Raw genomic sequence first — 20,707 nt, forward strand, 5'->3', positions numbered from 1 at the left:
GGCTCTATACATTTTTTATGCGTTTTGGAGGTTACACTGTCGTTATCCGGATTTTTTCGCATATATGGACATGACCTGACCTCCAGTTAATATTTATCGAAGAAAGAAAAAAAATTCGAGTGGGTCTAATTTTTTGTTACGTATTGGGCCCTTGACATTTTTATGCGTTTTGGATGTTACACTGTCGGAAAAGCTCTTTTATCCGGATTTTTTCGCATATATGGACATGACTTGTCCTCCGGTTAATATTTATCGAAGAAAGAAAAACATTCGAGTGGTTCTATTTTTTGTTACGTACTGGGCTTTATACATTTTCTCTGTGTTTTAGAGGTTACACTGTTGGAAAAGCTCTTTTACCGGGATTTTTTTCGCATGTATGAACTTGACCTCACCTCCGATTAATATTTATCGAAGAAAGAAAAAAATTCAAGGGGGTCTAATTGTTTTGTTACGTTATACGTTTTGACTCCGACACTCTCAGAAAAGTTCTTCAATCCGGATTTGTTTGCATAAATGGAGTTGACCTGACTTACGGTTAATACCTATCGAAGAAAGAAAAAAGTGGAGAGGGTCTAATTGTTACGTTATGCGTTTTGGCTCCGACACTGTCGAAAAAGTTCTTTTTTCCGGATTTTTTCGCATAAATGCACTTGACTTGACCTCCGGTTAATATTTATCGAAGAAAGAAACAAAACAGAGAGGGTCTAATTTTTTGTTACGTTATGCGTTTTGGCTCCGACACTGTCCGAAAAGTTCTTTTATCCGGATTTTTTCGCATTTTGTCTTGACCTCCAACATTTATCGAAGAAAGATAAAAAAAAATCGAGTGAGGATTTAAAAAACAATTTGTACAGATATAGAAACTAAATGTTTTTTTTTTTAATTTAATTTTTTTTGAAAGACTAGTCTTAATTGATTATCTAACAAGTAGGCCTATTCAGTAGTAAAAATTGACAATGTCCCTAATGGATGAACCAGTATTTAATACTTGTTAGGATTTTTAAAAGCTGAAGGTTTAAAAAATCGACTGGACCGACCGGCCCATTTTGAACATAGAATAGCTTGTTATTTAGAGGGCGAATGCGTACGGGATGAGAATGTGCTGGGATGAAAATGTGCGGGCCGCGTGGAAATATACGTGGTGAAAGTGTGCGGGGTGAAGTGTCCAGTATTATCCCATACTTACAATTTATTATGAATCGGATATTCATATTGGTATCGGTACCTTGCGAAAAAGTTATATTCGATCATCGATTTTTATTACACAAGATAATAATTATCTAGCTCTGTTCAGTATGGGCGAATATCGTGAGTAATTATACAAAAATATGTCCAATATACGATATTTGTTAATGTCACTGATATAATTTGATAACAAGCTATTTAAACGTGTGTGCAAATCCTATTGGGTGACGCACGTTATAAAAATGGAGAAATTATGAAAAATTTTTAAATTATTATCCTGGTGGGCCAGAAAATGTGTTATTTTAATGCTTACATTCTTAAGAGGGTTGACCATGTGTTGTATTCTTTCTTTTTTTATTTTAAATTGTTTTTATTATTATTTTTTCTCTCAAAACTTGCCCTTCTCTAGATCGTGGCCTCATTTACTCCCATTTTTTATTTTACTGAGAAATTTGCTCAATTTTGCTGGGAGAATTTGCTTTAAAATGAGTATATATAGCCGTTGCCATGGAAACTGCCTTCACTTTGAATGCTCCTAATAGCTTAAAATTAAAGCTTGTATATCAATAATATAAAGTGTAATACAAACTTTTGTGATAAACATTTTCACTCCCCACAAACACTTTTGTGGGTCAACCAGGAATCAAATTTAAAAGAAGAGAATCCATTTTCTGGAATCCGTCACCCCCCCTCTCTCTCTAGCCTCCTATTATGCACACGGTGCGCCTAACTTTATAGGCCATATGCCTTTAACCATTATTAGTTTTCTAAATCACACCAGAAAGCATCAAATTTCATTCAAAGTAGTCGAATGTCAATTTTCCGGGGGGCCTTTCCCACTGAAGCTCTGGACCCCGACAGAGGCCTACCTAGCATTGAGCCCCCTGGACCCCCTGTCGATGTCTTTGGGCACGCCCATGATATTATTGCAGCAATTTCATGTTCAAAGGGAAGCAAGAAACGTCATTCCCTCCATAGTAATTTCTAACTTGTTTTTATACTTTTGTAGGCCTACATCGCGGCATCACATAATCAGTTGTACAGTGACTTGTTAACTCTAAAAGTAAATCTATGATTTTAGTGCTGTAACATTTTGACTGGATAATGTGAGAACCAGTACAAGTGTCAACCGAAAGCATTCGATAAAAACATCAGAAACAAAAAAGGCCAAGGACTTGTTTTTAATAGGGGAGAGGAACATTAATTTTTTTACCTGATTGGTGGGGGAACCTGAAAGGGGAACGTAAAAATCGAGAAAAATATGGAAATCCTCCATCCCCCTTGCTGGCGTAGATATTAAATGACCGCTCCCTAAATACTGCAAAAATCTGAAATGTGTAAAAATCATAGATTTTCTATTATGTTGTCCTGCAATCACACCAAATTTGTCTGAAACCAATTAACATGAGTTTAGTGTAAGTTTGGCACATGTGTAAACATACAACAAATTTGCAAAAAAAGGTTTTAAAAAAATCTGTAAAAAATCGTGCATTAATTGTGGCTTTTAAGGGGGTATGCAAAATGTTCTCGTTCTATTGGTGGCATCGGTATCAATGTAACTTACATGCTTTTAAGGTAGAAGCCAAAAGGTGGTACATCACTGGTGTTTTAAATTCACTTCATTTTGGAAAGCTTACTATCAACGGATTTCGTTAAAAATTTGGATATGTGTTGCTAACACATTAGGGAAATAATGTTGATATGTAAAATGGAAATAAGCGCTTCCTGATTTCTTTTATGACTTCATGAACTTGGTGCTCCACACCTATTAAAAAACAAAGTGGTTAAAATGCTTCTATTTTCAATTTTGAGCTATATTTTTAACTTGCGACATTATTTCACTGAAACTTAATTAAGCCATAGGTAACAGGTTACCACAACCACACTACAGCAATTCTTGTCACCTATACCACCATATTAGGTAGTTTTTCGTAAGCTTCACTTTTGTGATTTTGGTAACTATTTTATATTTATGTGTCCAATCCATCTCAACTAGGAAATCTAAATTGTACTCACCATTTACATCCCAAGGTATTTTAGTATATCCACCTCACACCTTTTCAATATTATATCCAGTAAAAAACTAAATATTAAAATTGATGCCTCATTATAATATCACAGACTATCACAAGTTTTCAAAATGGATGCCTAAATTTGACCTGAACCAAGTGACCTATAACCTGACCTATGATGACATATTATAGCCTTTTTTCGCTCAGGTACACCTGAGTGAATATATACATCCAGTTTAGACCTTGGAATTAAAGTCGACCTTTGAACCTAAGTAGCTCCAAGTCAGGCTTCTTCTGCAAATGCTTTTGCTTTGTCTTCACTAAAAATATTTTATAGGATAATATTTGATAGGATAATGCCTGGTAATGGAAATACAGACTATAAATGCTAGCTACTAAATTAACCTCACTCCCTATGACATAGTTCATAATATATATGCAGCAGTGAGATATCTAACTTGAGGTGGGCATAGAATATTAGCCTCATTTCCCATGAAATTACTTATAAAACTGTTCTGTAGCCCATAGTGGAGGGGTTTTTTTTACCTGGGGATGATATTAGTTTCAATAGTTATGGGTGTTGACAGATTGATAGTGGTCTGGAAGTTCAAGTTAGTAAATTACATACTGCTCAGGAACTTCTTTAGATCAGATTTTGTTTGCCAGCCAACTAGATCAGTGTGCATGGCCAAATATACAATACCAAATGCCCATGAACTTCTTAAATTTGCATTGAGAGGTACTTGTTCTGACTGATATGGATTTGATATAATCAGCCCAGCATAACAACATTATTTACAACATTGAATTTTAAGGCCAAATGTTTATATCTTCTCCATTATTGCACACAGTATTTTGATGCATTATCTGAATAGGTATAGTTTCATACACGTAGCCCTTAAGGCTTCAACTTTTACTTTTCCTCTCTAGTTGAAAGTAAGTGGCCACTAATGTAATGAAGTTCTTAGCATTAACCAAAACAGGTCCAGTTTTAACTTGTTGTTTTCATGCAATTTTAATTGATTTTGTATTAAATTATACAAGTTTTTGGTTATTTCATGATCCCCTCCAGCTACATCATAATTTTGCACTTCTGTACCAAAAACAAAACCAAAAACAGATAAAATGGGATATTCTTATCATTTTGGACAATGATAATCAGCCTTCTGGAACGTTAAAATTTTACTGTATTTCCTAAAATCACCCAAGTCTTAAGAAACCTCATCATTATCATTATCTATCACACATCATATCATATCTATACATATCCCAACAGGCTCTACATTAGTAGATATGCAGTCTCTAAATATTGAAGCGCTAATCACCCTAGTGGAACGTTATATTTACCCTTTTAATCAAAATGCTTAAGGATCTTCACAATCTTATATCTTAATCTTATGTAGGCCTACATATAAAAACAGTATCATTAGCCCTAATTATAAGAAACGCGACCTTATTCAACACCAACGACCTACATTGCATAACTATGTGTTCTAATCATGCCTGAACACTCTCTTTTAAAGGGGTTTTTATTAAATCTCTTTTCCTAACAACACATTATAGAAGGTACATAATATTAAATTGACTATGCATCCATTGTGGAAAAGTTTATTTAATTTATTCAGTGTTATTTAGCATGCATTGCTGAATAAGTTTTCTAAAGATAGTATAACAAAGGATTTAATGTATTCTATTCATGTACTCTACTTAAAGAGAATAAATTATAGTTTGTTATGAAACATGTACTTCATAAATTTGCAACAAAAAAAAAGAATACTGATCAAAATCATGGTATTATATCCCCTTAAGCAGAATCCATATTACCTTCCCTGAGTCCTCGACCATACCCGTCCTGAGGGCCAGGTCGATTCGCACCCAAAACAATTCGGTCCCACGGCAATTCGGCCACAAACCACTTTGAGCACATGTAATTTCTGTTCCAAACAAAATCGGTAATTTACCAATAAACTGTATATGTTTTTTTAATATAAATGTTACGTTCATCATTAAACAGAGAAAATTAAAAGATATATCATGAAAGAGGACGCCCCAAAAGGACAAAAACATGAAACTATAGGAAGGAAGGAATATATGCTAGTATGGTGCCCAGTCATTCCTTTTTGATTGCGGTAACGTAACTTTGCGGGCTGCCGCTAGAAGGGGGTGTGGTGGTATGGGTTGAGACACCCCTCCTCCAATTCTTAATGTTGTCGGCAAAAGTGACGGTTGTCGGCAAAACATATAGGATTGTCGGCAGATTACAAAAGCCAATGTGCGGAAGTTGTTGTTATACAATATTGTTATTGTAAAAGTAGTTAATAATGAAAAAAAAAAAATATTGAGGAAAAATTTTGATAATTACCCCCCACCCCCCCCCCACCCCCCCCCACACACACACACACTTTTTAGATTCTTAAGCGCCCTGGCGAAAAAATAAAATTGGGATATACAATTCACAATTGTATTAGACAGACCAAGATATTTCCGTCGGCAAAATTATGCCGTATACCCCACCACCCCACCCCCCAAATCCGATTGGTCTAACGACGCCTCTGCTTACTTTGGGTCAGGGTGCCTGGGGCCGAAAGTAGATCGGGTGCACTGACAAAGGGTGTACAATGTTACTAAAGGTTCGCTATTCCGAAATAAACGGTTCTCTATTTCGAAGGTTATCTATTCCGAAAATTGTCAAAACACAAACAGGCTCTCTATTCCGAAAACAAAAAGGTTCTATATTCCGAATATGAAAAAAGTTCGTTATTCCGAATATGAACAATGGGTTCTCTATTCCGAAATCGAATAAAGGTTCTTTATTTCGAAACAAGTCACCGTGTTCTCTACTCCGAATATGAAAAAAATGTTCTCTATTCGGAATATGAAAAAAACATTCTTCATTCCGAAATCTAAATAGGGTTCTTTATTCCGAAATGAGTCACCGTGATCTCTATTCCGAATTATAAAAGGGTTCATTTTTCCGAATCTGTCGTTGTTGAATCATGTTTGCGCCCTCTAGAAAGGTCCTTTGAAGTTGACCAAAGCACCACTAAACTAATGTGTCATGTGTGGAAGAACCGTAATAAATGTCTGTTTAAAAAAATACAATTCGATAGAGGTATCTGGAGTTCCTCTGATTTCTTGTGAAGGTAGAGAATAGTTTGAAGTTTGTAACTGTGGAGTCTGCAATGTTTTGCACGTGAAGAACAATTATAGAAAATTAGCTAATTTGCATACAATTTGCATGGTCACCTCACCGTCATCATGCATGGTCATCAAGTATATTGCTAATCAGACAATCTGAAAATTCAACAAACTTTAACCATTATGTAGGCCTAATAATCACATATAATCACATAATCACTTACTTGGAATGAAGCAAATTTTAAACATTGCTGTTCCTTACCTACATAAATTTGCATACTACATTTTAACAATTTGGGCAATTTTACAATCTTGTAAATTTGCGTTGTTAGGTAAAATATAATTCATATTTCCTTTATTGAGTATAGCTATAATCAAGGAAAAACATTTCTTCAGAAGAAGGTTGGGGTCCGGGTGTGAGCGTATTCGTGGGGAATCTACTGAAGATAGCTGATGGCGATGTCATTGCTATCTACTAAAGATAGCTGACGACTATGTGAAGTCATTTCTATCTACTGAAGATGGCTGATGGCTATATGTGATGTCAGTGCTACCTACTGATATTAGCGGAAGGCTATCTGAAGTCTTTGTTATCTGCTGAAGATAGCTGAAGTTATTCTCACCTACTAAAGGGAAACAGGACATTTCGCATCCCTACCATTTCACCCCCTACGTGCTGAACTGCTGGATATAGTGTCCACACACCACGTATCTACTAAAGGGAAACAGGACACTTCGCCTACCTGACATTTCGCCCCCTATATGCTGAACTGCTAAATACAGTGCCAACCCACCGAATTAGTTATGGTTAGGGTTTAGGGTTTGGACTTAGGGTAATGGTTTAGGGTTTAGGATATTCGGGTTAAGGTTTTCAGAGCGGGTAAGGGTAAGGGCGCTGCTTGTGGTTAGGGTTTTGGTTTGGGACTTGGGTTAAGATTTATAGTTATAGGGCTTAGGGTTAGGGTTAAAGGTTAGGGTTAGGGTATTGTCAACTTGATACAGTATTTGCCAATTTAGAAATGGTCATATAAAGTCATTGTTATCTATTGATATTAGCTGATGGCTATGTAAAGTCATATATATTTACCGAGGTTGCTGATGTGAAGTAATTGCTATCTACTGAAGATAGCTGATGGTTATGTAAAGACAGTGCTATCAAATGATAGCAGGTTGTTCTGTGAAGTCATTGCTATCTACTGAAGATTATATTTCATATTTTATTTCATTGTGGCATTTTTCCGAGGGGCGTTGAACCTCCTTGATATACGAGGTCATTCAAAAAGTTCTACCTCCACTCTTATAACTTCTGTCCTGTATAAAATGATAGCTTCTTCAAGCTTAGCATAATTGTACATTTAAATGTTACCTACACTGTATTTTGATACATTTTCCATATTTTTGTAGGTGAACTCATAACCAGAGTAAGATTTTATATTCCGGAAACGATAAAAGTCGTAAACATTTAAATGAAAATATGTGTGTATTCCTCTTAGGAGATTAGATCGATATACAAGTGTTATGATTAGGTAAAAAAGAAAGTTGTTGCATTGCCCTCCGCGGCCGGGTCAAAATCGCGAAAATAATTATGGGCCCGGTTTTTTTGGGTTTAAAAATAAGTTGTGAAAGACCTTGATATTATTTACTTCAATAAAAATTTTAAACATCGGGTAGAAAATACAGCCGATATTATGCATTTGCCTCTCTTCACTCATGTTACTGTAAAATAGAAGGTATCAAATGGTTGAGTTGGTACAAAAAAATCCGGCCGGCTGTACCAAGATTTTAGGCTTGGGAGGGCAAGACAACAATTTAGTTTTTTTGGCCTAAAATGCTAGCATATTATAACTGAAACAACATCAAATGTGTAACCAAACATCAATAATACCAGTTATAACAATGTATTTTAGGTTTAAAACATATCCCAGCATCAATTATTTTCGGTAAATCCATAAGCCTTTGCGAGTACACCTGAGATGTCGTTACTTGACGTCACGTCGACATATATAATGCGCAGTAACGATGTTTGCTAAACGATGTTCGCATCGGCCTGACGCGTACTGAAGTCAAATGACGACATATCAGGTGTAATCGCAAAGGCTTATGGGTTCACCGAAAAGATCAATTACACGAAATAGATACTGAAGTAATAATTTAGCAAGATTGAAAAAATATGTGCGTGTCCGATTACCGCTCCGCACCACAACCTAAATCAGCACCAATGGAGTAGGCCTATTTTAGAACCGGAAACTGGGGCGGGTTAATGGGGTTATAGAACTTTTTGTTCATAGGTCGTACGTAATTATGTATCATTCCATTATCCAAAGACGGAACCGAACCAAGATTGTGGGAAAGTCCAGGACAGTCTGTGCACACATCTCACACAACACGCATCTCAAAGTTTGTTCGGTGCATCATGCAGTTATTGTTGCCTACATGTATGCACACAACACAGGGGCACTCACAATAGGCAATTGACCCCTACTGGTAGCGCTGTGTTGTAGATATAGGAGATGAATTAGTTAGCGTCACATATCAAAAAGTATAAAAGCTATGATTTTAGTACTTGCTCTATGTTTCAATTACTTATTCTTTTCAAAATATCTGAATTTTCAACCCGGTACATGCTTCAATAACGAGGGACCATACATCTGTATGAGAAAGAAATCCTACCATCTATATCCAAACTCCCGTGTTATTCTAATGCACATTTTGCTTTACCGGACCGCCCTGGCTTGGGCGCATTTGGAAGAGGGTGTCACGAAACCGTAATAGGTACAAACTTAGTACTTTCTGTCAATCAAGTATGGTTTATTCTCTACATGTCAATCTTTAAATCAATAGCATAGTCCCTAAAATAACGGGGGACCACCTTGATGAGTAAATGACAGCAAACCATTGCAAAATACCCCAAAACTCGGTCAGTGGAGCTCTGCCCGTACATGTCAATAACGTCATTATCCATTGGATTATCGACCGTAGCGGACAATTCGATCGCTCATTGGATTTATATTATCACGTGGTAATAAATTTGCATTGGACAATCGATTACTATAATGGTTTAGTACTGCATATCTCGGTTTAATCTTCACTAAGCGGGTTTATGGTTGGAAATGTCACGGTGAGTTTGTCGTAGACATAACTGCACTATGGTTTTAACAAGCGATTTGTTACACGGGTATTGCTTCAGTTGGCTTCGCCGCTAAAAATATCAGAATAAAACCATTTTTTTTACATTAACACCTACACATGGAATAACCTATCAAAAATAACACTTTTTGTCTATAACTAATATTAATGGGATATCAAATGAAGTCGAACCATGAAACCAGAAAATCCTATAAACCCCATTTTTTGACACGCAAACCTCCAATCGCATACCATAACAAAATCTGTGAACTTTTAGTCCTAATGTATATGGCATATTGGATGGCCTAGGGGAAAGTTAGCCCATATTTGCAAGACTATCCTTGCCTTCAAGGTAAAACAAACATACTCATGTTACCCTCGGGCCATGGGCTGGCCTGGTGTCAGATCTTACCCAGGGAAAGATGACATTCCAATACGGTATGCGCATATAAAAGAAATAGTCGGTACTTCATGTTTCTTCAATAAATAAATATTAATTGGAGATCAAATCAAGTAAATCCTTGCGAAAAAATCCGGATAAAAGAACTTTTCCGACAGTGTAACCTCCAAAACGCATAACGTAACAAAAAAATAGACCCCCACCCGATTTTTTTTTCTTTCTTCGATAAATATTAACTGGAGGTCAGGTCATGTCCATATATGCGAAAAATCCGGATAAAAGAGCTTTACCGACAGTGTAACCTCCAAAACGCATAGAGCTCAACGTAACAAAAAAATAGAACCACTCGAATTTGTTTCTTTCTTCGATAAATATTAACTGGAGGTCAGGTCATGTCCATATAATTTATGCAAAAAAATCCGGATAAAGGAAGCTTTTCCGACAGCGTAACCTCCAAAACGCAAAACGTAACAAAAAATTAGACCCACTCGAATTTTTTTTCTTTCTTCGATAAATATTAACTGGAGGTCAGGTCATGTCCATATATGCGAAAAAATCTGGATAAAAGAGCTTTTCCGACAGTCTAACCTCCAAAACGCATAAAAATGTATAGAGCCCAATACGTAACAAAAAAATTAGACCCACTCGATTTTTTTTCTTTCTTCGATAAATATTAACCTGAGGTCAAGTCATGTCCATATATGCGAAAAAATCCGGATAAAAAAGCTTTTCCGACAGTGTAAACTCCAAAACGTATAAAAAATGTAAAGAGCCCAATACGTAACAAAAAATTAAACCCACTCGAATTTTTTTTCTTTCTTCGATAAATATTAAATGGAGGTCAGGTCATGTTCATATATGCGAAAAAATCCGGATAAAAGAGCTTTTCCGACAGTGTAACCTCACAAACGCATAAAAAATATACAGAGCCCAATACGTAACAAAAAATTAGACCCACTCGAATTTTTTTCTTTCTTCGATAAATATTAACCGGATGTCAAGTCATGTCCATATATGAGAAAAAAATCCGGATAAAAAGCTTTTCCGACAGTGTAACCTCCAAAACGCATAACGTAACAAAAAATTAGACCCAGCTCGATTTTTTTTTCTTTCTTCGATAAATATTAACTGGAAGTCAGGTCATGTCCTTATATCCTTGCCTTCAAGGTAAAACAAACATACTCATGTTACCCTCGGGCCATGGGCTGGCCTGGTGTCAGATCTTACCCAGGGAAAGATGACATTCCAATACGGTATGCGCCTATAAAAGAAATAGTCGGTACTTCATGTTTCTTCAATAAATAAATATTAATTGGAGATCAAATCAAGTAAATCCTTGCGAAAAAATCCGGATAAAAGAACTTTTCCGACAGTGTAACCTCCAAAACGCATAACGTAACAAAAAATAGACCCCACCCGATTTTTTTTTTTCTTTCTTCGATAAATATTAACTGGAGGTCAGGTCATGTCCATATATGCGAAAAAATCCGGATAAAAGAGCTTTTCCGACAGTGTAACCTCCAAAACGCATAAAAATGTATAGAGCCCATACGTAACAAAAAATTAGAACCACTTGAATTTGTTTCTTTCTTCGATAAATATTAACTGGAGGTCAGGTCATGTCCATATAATTTATGCAAAAAAATCCGGATAAAGGAAGCTTTTCCGACAGCGTAACCTCCAAAACGCAAAACGTAACAAAAAATTAGACCCACTCGAATTTTTTTTCTTTCTTCGATAAATATTAACTGGAGGTGAGGTCATGTCCATATATGCGAAAAAATCTGGATAAAAGAGCTTTTCCGACAGTCTAACCTCCAAAACGCATAAAAATGTATAGAGCCCAATACGTAACAAAAAAAATTAGACCCACTCGATTTTTTTTCTTTCTTCGATAAATATTAACCTGAGGTCAAGTCATGTCCATATATGCGAAAAAAATCCGGATAAAAAAGCTTTTCCGACAGTGTAAACTCCAAAACGTATAAAAAATGTAAAGAGCCCAATACGTAACAAAAAATTAAACCCACTCGAATTTTTTTTTTTCTTTCTTCGATAAATATTAAATGGAGGTCAGGTCATGTTCATATATGCGAAAAAATCCGGATAAAAGAGCTTTTCCGACAGTGTTACCTCACAAACGCATAAAAAATATACAGAGCCCAATACGTAACAAAAAATTAGACCCACTCGAATTTTTTTCTTTCTTCGATAAATATTAACCGGATGTCAAGTCATGTCCATATATGAGAAAAAATCCGGATAAAAGAGCTTTTCCGACAGTGTAACCTCCAAAACGCATAACGTAACAAAAAATTAGACCACTCGATTTTTTTTTCTTTCTTCGATAAATATTAACTGGAAGTCAGGTCATGTCCTTATATGCGAAAAAATCCGGATAAAAGAGTTTTTCCGACAGTGTTACCTCAAAAACGCATAAAAATATAGAGAGCCCAATACGTAACAAAAAATTAGACCCACTCGATTTTTTTTCTTTCTCCGATAAATATTAACTGGAGGTCAGGTCATGTCCATATATGCGAAAAAATCCGGATAAAAGAGTTTTTCCGACAGTGTTACCTCAAAAACGCATAAAAAATATACAGAGCCAAATACGTAACAAAAAATTAGACCCACTCGAATTTTTTTCTTTCTTCGATAAATATTAACCGGATGTCAAGTCATGTCCATATATGAGAAAAATCCGGATAAAAGAGCTTTTCCGACAGTGTAACCTCCAAAACGCATAACGTAACAAAAAATTAGACCCACTCGAATTTTTTTCTTTCTTCGATAAATATTAACTGGAGATCAGGTCCTTTCCATATATGCGAAAAAATCCGGATAAAAGAGCTTTTCCGACAGTGTTACCTCAAAAACGCATAAAAAATATACAGAGCCAAATACGTAACAAAAAAATTGACCCACTCGAATTGTTTTCTTTCTTCGATAAATATTAACCGGATGTCAAGTCATGTCCATATATGAGAAAAAATCCGGATAAAAGAGATTTTCCGACAGTGTAACCTCCAAAACGCATAACGTAACAAAAAATTAGACCCACTCGAATTTTTTTCTTTCTTCGATAAATATTAACTGGAGGTCAAGTCATGTCCATATATATTATGAGAAAAATCCGGATAAAAGAGCTTTTCCGACAGTGTAACCTCCAAAACGCATAACGTAACAAAAAATTAGACCCACTCGAATTTTTTTCTTTCTTCGATAAATATTAACTGGAGGTCAAGTCCTGTCCATATATGCGAAAAATCCGGATAAAAGAGCTTTTCCGACAGTGTTACCTCAAAAACGCATAAAAATATACAGAGCCCAATACGTAACAAAAAATTAGACCCACTCGATTTTTTTTCTTTCTTCGATAAATATTAACTGGAGGTCACGTCATGTCCATATATGCGAAAAAATCCGGATAAAAGAGTTTTTCCGACAGTGTTACCTCAAAAACGCATAAAAAATATACAGAGCCAAATACGTAACAAAAAATTAGACCCACTCGAATTTTTTTCTTTCTTCGATAAATATTAACCGGATGTCAAGTCATGTCCATATATGAGAAAAAATCCGGATAAAAGAGCTTTTCCGACAGTATAACCTCCAAAACGCATAACGTAACAAAAAATTAGACCCACTCGAATTGTTTTCTTTCTTCGATAAATATTAACTGGAGGTCAGCTCATTTCCATATATGCGAAAAAATCCGGATAAAAGAGCTTTTCCGACAGTGTAACCTCCAAAACACATAAAAATGTAAAGAGCCCAATACGTAACAAAGAATTAGACCCACTCGAATTTTTTTCTTTGTTCGATAAATATTAACTGGAGTTCAGGTCATGTCCATATATGCGAAAAATCCGGATAAAAGAGCTTTACCGACCGTGTAACGCATAAAGAATGTATAGAGCCCAATACGTAACAAAAAATTAGACCCACTCGAATTTTTTTCTTTCTTCGATAAATATGAACTGGAGGTCAGCTCATGTCCATGTATGCGAAAAAATCCAGATAAAAGAGCTTTACCGACAGTGTAACCTCCAAAACACATAAAAAATGTATAGAGCCCAATACGTAACAAAAAATTAGACCCACTCGAATTGTTTTCTTTCTTCGATAAATATTAACCGGGGGTCAAGTCATTTCCATATATGCGAAAAAATCCGGATAAAAGAGCTTTTCCGACAGTGTAACCTCCAAAACACATAAAAAATGTAAAGAGCCCAATACGTAACAAAAAATTAGACCCACTCGAATTTTTTTCTTTGTTCGATAAATATTAACTGGAGGTCAGCTCATGTCCATATTTGCGAAAAAAATCCGGATAAAAGAACTTTACCGACAGTGTAACCTCCAAAACGCATAAAAAATGCAAAGAGCCCAATACGTAACAAAAAATTAGACCCACTCGAATTTTTTTCTTTGTTCGATAAATATTAACTGGGGGTCAGGTCATGTCCATATATGCGAACAAATCCGGATAAAGGAGCTTTACCGACAGTGTAACCCATAAAGAATGTATAGAGACCAATACGTAACAAAAAATTAGACCCATTCGATTTTTTTCTTTCTTCGATAAATATTAACTGGAGGTCAGCTCATGTCCATATATGCGAAAAAATCCGGATAAAAGAGCTTTACTGACAGTGTAACCTCCAAAACACATAAAAAATGTATAGAGCCCAATACGTAACAAAAAATTAGACCCACTCGAATTTTGTTCTTTCTTCGATAAATATTAACCGGAGGTCAAGTCATGTCCATATAGGCGTAAAAATCCGGATTAAAGAGCTTTTTGCGACAGTGTAACCTCCAAAACGCATAAAAAATGTAAAGAGCCCAATACTTAACAAAAAATTAGACCCACTCGATTTTTTCTTTCTTCGATAAATATTAACTGGAGGTCAGCTCATGTCCATATATGCGAAAAAATCCGGATAAAAGAGCTTTACCGACAGTGTAACCTCCAAAACACATAAAAAAATGTATAGAGCCCAATACGTAACAAAAAAAATCCAGCCGAAAACACTGACAAATATTTTGTTCTAAAAATACTCAAAATGACTCTAGAAAGAGTCACAAATGACTCAAAATGAGTTACTGGGTCAATATAAAGTAATTCCATAACAAAAACACGCACTAATAACCATAATTTGCTTTAAAAATAACCAGAGCCCAATACGTAACAAGAAAAATTCTATGTCTAAAGAAAAAACACTGTCAAATTTTTTTCTAGAAGACTCAAAATGAGTTACTGAGTCAATATAAAGTAATTCTATAACAAAAACATGCACCTAATAACCATAATCAGCTTTGTTCTAGAATTATTCAAAATGACTCAAAATGAGTTACCGGGTTTATAGCAAATAAAAAATGCAACTAATCACCACAATAACCAGAGACCAATACGTAACAAAACAGTTATAAGTCTAGAGAAAAAACACTGTAAAAATAATTTTCTAGAACGACTCAAAATGACTCAAAAGGATTTACTGAGTCAATATAAAGTAATTCTATAACAAAAACATGCACCTTAAACCCATAATTTGCTTTAAAAATAACCAGAGACCAATACGTAACAAAAAAAATTCTAAGTCTAGAGACAAAACACTGTCAAAATTTTTTTTCTAGAAAGACTCAAAATGACTCAAAAGGATTTACTGAGTCAATATAAAGTAATTCTATAACAAAAACATGCACCTTAAACCCATAATTTGCTTTAAAAATAACGAGAGCCCAATACGTAACAAAAAATTCTAAGTTTAGAGAAAAAACACTGTCAAAATTTTTTTTCTAGAAAGACTCAAAATGACTCAAAAGGATTTACTGAGTCAATATAAAGTAATTCTATAACAAAAACATGCACCTAAAACCCATAATTTGCTTTAAAAATAACCAGAGCCCAATACGTAACAAAAATATTCTAAGGCTAGAGAAAAAAACACTGTCAAAATGTTTTTTTCTAGAAAGACTCAAAATGACTCAAAATGACTCAAAAGGATTTACTGAGTCAATATAAAGTAATTCTATAACAAAAACATGCACCTAAAACCCATAATTTGCTTTAAAAATAACCAGAGCCCAATACGTAACAAAAAAATTCTAAGTCTTTTTCTAGAACGACTCAAAATGACTCAAAAGGATTTACTGAGTCAATATAAAGTAATTCTATAACAAAAACATGCACCTAAAACCCATAATTTGCTTTAAAAATAACCAGAGCCCAATACGTAACAAAAAATTCTAAGTCTAGAGAAAAAACACTGTCAATTTTTTTTTTCTAGAAAGACTCAAAATGACTCAAAAGGATTTACTGAGTCAATATAAAGTAATTCTATAACAAAACCATGCATTTAATCATGATAATGTCCTTTTAAAATAACCAGAGGCCAATACGTAACAAATAAATTCCAAGTCTAGAGATAAAACACTGTCAAATATTTTGTTCTAGAAAGACTCAAAATGAGTTACTGGGTCAATATAAAGTACTTCTATAAAAACACATGCACATAATATCCATAATTTGCTTGAAAAACAACCGGAGCCCAATACGTAACAAAAAATGTATAGAGCCCAATACGTAACAAAAACCACTACAGAGGGAGGGAGTATGAATAAAGTAATTTTAATCAAATTTTAGTTTTGTTACGTATTGGGCGGGATGAATTATTTTTGCCACTTTTTGTTCTAGGTAGAAGAGGTTGAGCCCAATACGTATCAAATTGATACGTACTGGGATTTTGTTACGTACTGGGCTCTTACACACGTTCTCCTTCACAGGATTGAGGACTCTAAAGAAGAAACCCAACTTTATGTATATATAAACCTATATATAGTTACAAAATTACAAATATTGGAATTATGACACACGGTATAGGTGATTATAAAACGACTAATAAAATCATGTCATCATGGCGTCATGTCAAAGGTTCATTATATCCCGTATGTTTGTCTAAAGCAATTAATTTTTTGAGAACAATTTCTACACCCATTTTTAAAATATGTACTCAGGTGGAACCCGACTTTTTTTAATTTTCATTTCTTTTTATGTAACAAATTCAGGTTTTTCCATTGCGCGGGGCCGCCGGGTAATACAAATTTAGGCTAACATTGAATAAACGCGGAATTAAGAATATGCGTTTCTAGTACATACAGTGTCTAACTCTACCTGAGGACATAGCCTGAGTCCCATGGGCTCCAAGAATGGCTCTCCATACACAAATGAACAAATACAATGGAGAGTCCGACTGACATAATCTATGAAATGAAACATGAAAAAATTTTAATTTTTCCTATTTATTATAATGTAAATTTCCAAATCTCATTTCATATCACAGATTTATGTTGCATATTATCATTTAATTCGGTTGGAGATTCGATCCAAATCCTAATCAAAAGTTAAACAAAAGGGTGGAACGAAACAAAATAGAAAAGAAAACAATTAATATTCAATTACGCGTCTTATTATTTCGTTGCAGTTGTGAACACGGCAGATTATACAGCGACAGCCGGTGTTGACTATATTCCACTTCAGGACGAACTCGTGAATTTTGTTCCTGCCGAGACTGATGCTACAGTTAACCTGAGTATCGTTGACGACGCCGATGTAGAACCGGTCGAGAGTTTAGTGGTGTATATTGCCATTCAAGTAAATGGAGAAATCTACCATGACTCGTTTACATACATCACTATAAAAGACAATGATTGAACAAAATAAAGCTAAAAAGGCACAACCATAAAAGTTACAAAACACACTCTTATTTCAGAAGTTTAGATTGCGCTGCTAAGAAAAATAGTTTTTAAGCAATTCCGTTAACCATTCACATAAGCCAATTAAGCCTTTAAGCAAGTGGGTTAGTTACGGAAAAATCCTGGTTGTTGAACGGGATATTTACAGATTTTGTGGGCATAGTCTACGGAAATATTTTGAATGGTAGTATTTTGATCTTGTGATGTGATGCAATCAATATGAAATAAACAATAAAAGTTGCAAAAACATTTATTTTGACAAAATAGCATGATGTTTTAGGCCTACAAGGCTCTGTTAATTTTTCATCACTACTCAAAACTCTGTAAAAGGTTTGGGCTATTTTGTTGCAAGCTCATTTTTGATAGATAAAGTAACAGTCTAAATTATATAGCTGCAAAAGTGCACACGCCTGCAATCCTAATAAAGGAACAGTAACTTACTTGCAATTATTGTGATCCATCAGGACCTTGGAAGGCACTAGGCCTAACAGATATGATCATTTAACTTTGAAGTTTGTAATATATAGAGTCAATCACCATGAAAGGTTTTTTTTGCAAACATTGAAACTAATACATGAATCTACCTTTAAGATGGTAAATACCGAAACTTCGTGTAGAACGGAATTTAACCAATCATTGTTTTAAATGATCTAGTCAGTTGATGGTGTAGCGTAAAGCTTCTGAAACGTCATTCAAATAGGTACGCCTTGAGTCATTCAACTTGAACCAACTCGAGATTCGTTCTGAAAGTTATGCATAGACATCTATCTGCGTATTTATAGTGGGAGCAGATGTACGGTATATTGGCGTATAATTTCTATCCCGTTAGAGATTATCCGGAAACTTGTACCCTTTAAACACTAGCTAGCCGTATTTGTATGTACCGTACATCGATATCCTTCTCAACCGCTTGCTTTTAATTAATTGTGCTCAAAGTTATAACCATCCAATCAAGTGGGGGCTTTCTTTTTGGATGTGTTTGGTTGTAATTGCGAAGTTCTTTCAAGCTGTTTTTTTTTTGTATAATGTGAGTTGTTTAGCATTAGCATGATTCAATAACAATAAACAGGTTTAAATGATGTGTAAATAGCACTTCACCATTGTTCTATAGTTGGTATCCCAAAATATTAATATTTGGAAGAAATTCTAACATTGATGTCTTGGATAGGGCATACTGAGATATGTAATATGTTCAACACAAAATACATTGACAGATCACAACAATTTAAGCACTGGCACTGTATATGGCAAGAACTTGCTGCATGTTGATATTATAGGACGCCGTATAAATGTATTGTAAAACAGCTTTTCACTCAATAATTGGGCTATTCCAGACACTTTCCACACCCCCAACGATGACGAAGTTAAATGTTTAAAGAAATGTGGGATTTCCCATGAGTGATTTCGCAAAATTATATGCAATTTTCCGAGCCATCCATAACATAACAGTTGTATTTCCCAGCCAAAAATTAGGGTGTGCATTTGGGAATTGAGATTTATAAGCATTAACACCAAAAAACCATGGGAATTCCCAATTTTTTACATTCAGATTTGCACGTGGACGGGAAATGGGATGTTCTTTTGATATTTCCTGATGGGAATTCCCAAACAATATTGAGGGAGAAAGGTGTGGGATATCCCAATGTCATCATTGGGGTGTATGGACAATTTCTGGAATAGCCCATTGCGAAGTTTTGTACAATGTAAGTCATTCAGTATTTAGTATGTATTAGCATGATTCAATATCAATAATCTGGTGGTGTAATAGCTGTTTACCATTGTTCTAGTTGGTAGTAAAAATATTAACATTTTAAAAATATCAAAAAATCTCTATGTGTGTATCGCAAGAATTTATTATGTATATTAAACAATTACATAGGGCGGAACATAAATGTATTTTAAAACACTGTTCTACTAAGTAATAATATTTGCAATCGTAAAGTTCTTTGAAGTTATTCAGTATTTAGTAAGTATTAGCACGATTTGATATCAATAACCTAGTGTTGAATATTTGCTTATTTGCATCATCGATGTAGTGTTATAATATTTTTCTGTGTTAGTTGGCAGCCAGAACATTGGGAAGAGATGACAATAGTAAGTTTTTAGAAGGTATAATAATACGTGTAAACCGTTCAATACAATATGTATTCTCATGCTCTTCAAAGTTGGTCAAATCACTAATTGGCATATTGTAAAATGTGAATCATTCAGATTTTGTGTGTGTTACAATGATTCAATATCAATAACTTGTCGTTGAATTAACATTAACGAAAATATTAACATTTTGAAAGAAACCGTAATATTTAAATCTTGGGAGGGGTATTAAATAATGACGGTGTAAATTATTAAATACATTGAAAAAAAATGTAATCACTAGTTAGTGTATTGCGCATTGAATTGCATAAAACACTCTATGAATGTATTGTAAATCAGCTTTCCATTTACATAGTATTATCAAATAATATGTGCAATTGCGAGGTTCTTTCAAATATGCCATTTGTATAATAATACGTATTTATCGTTATTCAATGTCAATAATCTGGTGCTGTAATTGCAATTTACCAATGTTATTAGTTAAAATATTAATTTGCAAGAACTCATTATCCTCAAATCTTGGTAAGAGTGGATTGAGATATGTGACCCGTTCCCAAACAACTCAGATCATGTCCAAATATGACCTTTGATATTTAATATATTGTACATTAGTTTTCACTTGACACGAACTATTTGTATTGTACCATGTAAAACGTTTAAAGATGTTCTTTGGGTGTAAATGCAATGCAATTCCGAGCATTCAGAGAAAAAATCAGAACTGAATTAGGATTAACAAAAATAAACATGAAATAATTTTTGGAGCAAGCCATTATTATTAGTCCGAATGGTCATAAGTCCATGGTTACATTTAGGGTTAGGGCTTAGGTTATAGGAAGGGTGAAGTTTAGGGTTACGGTTTAGGGTTTGGGTTTTCGGTCTAATGACCCTTCGGACTATCAAACAATAATAGTTATTTTCCTTTTCTGAAATAAATATCACAACTAACGATTTCGAAAGGTAAATTTCAAAAGTTTGACTAATTATTATACTT

The 20,707-nt window shown here is 34.7% G+C and overlaps 1 protein-coding gene across 1 annotated transcript in view; it reads left to right on the plus strand.

The window, feature by feature from the left end:
• The window catches only part of LOC140170521 (neuropilin-1a-like), a 63,829-nt gene extending 46,248 nt beyond the window's left edge, over nt 1-17,581 (plus strand). The window contains exon 10 of the mRNA XM_072193875.1: nt 17,352-17,581. Coding sequence (XP_072049976.1) covers nt 17,352-17,581 — 230 coding nt within the window. The remainder of the gene's footprint in view (nt 1-17,351) is intronic.
• The last annotated feature ends 3,126 nt before the right edge of the window (nt 17,582-20,707 follow it).

This window comes from Amphiura filiformis, chromosome 14 (genome assembly GCF_039555335.1).
Source record: "Amphiura filiformis chromosome 14, Afil_fr2py, whole genome shotgun sequence".
In the NCBI taxonomy this organism is placed as follows: Eukaryota; Metazoa; Echinodermata; class Ophiuroidea; order Amphilepidida; family Amphiuridae; genus Amphiura; species Amphiura filiformis.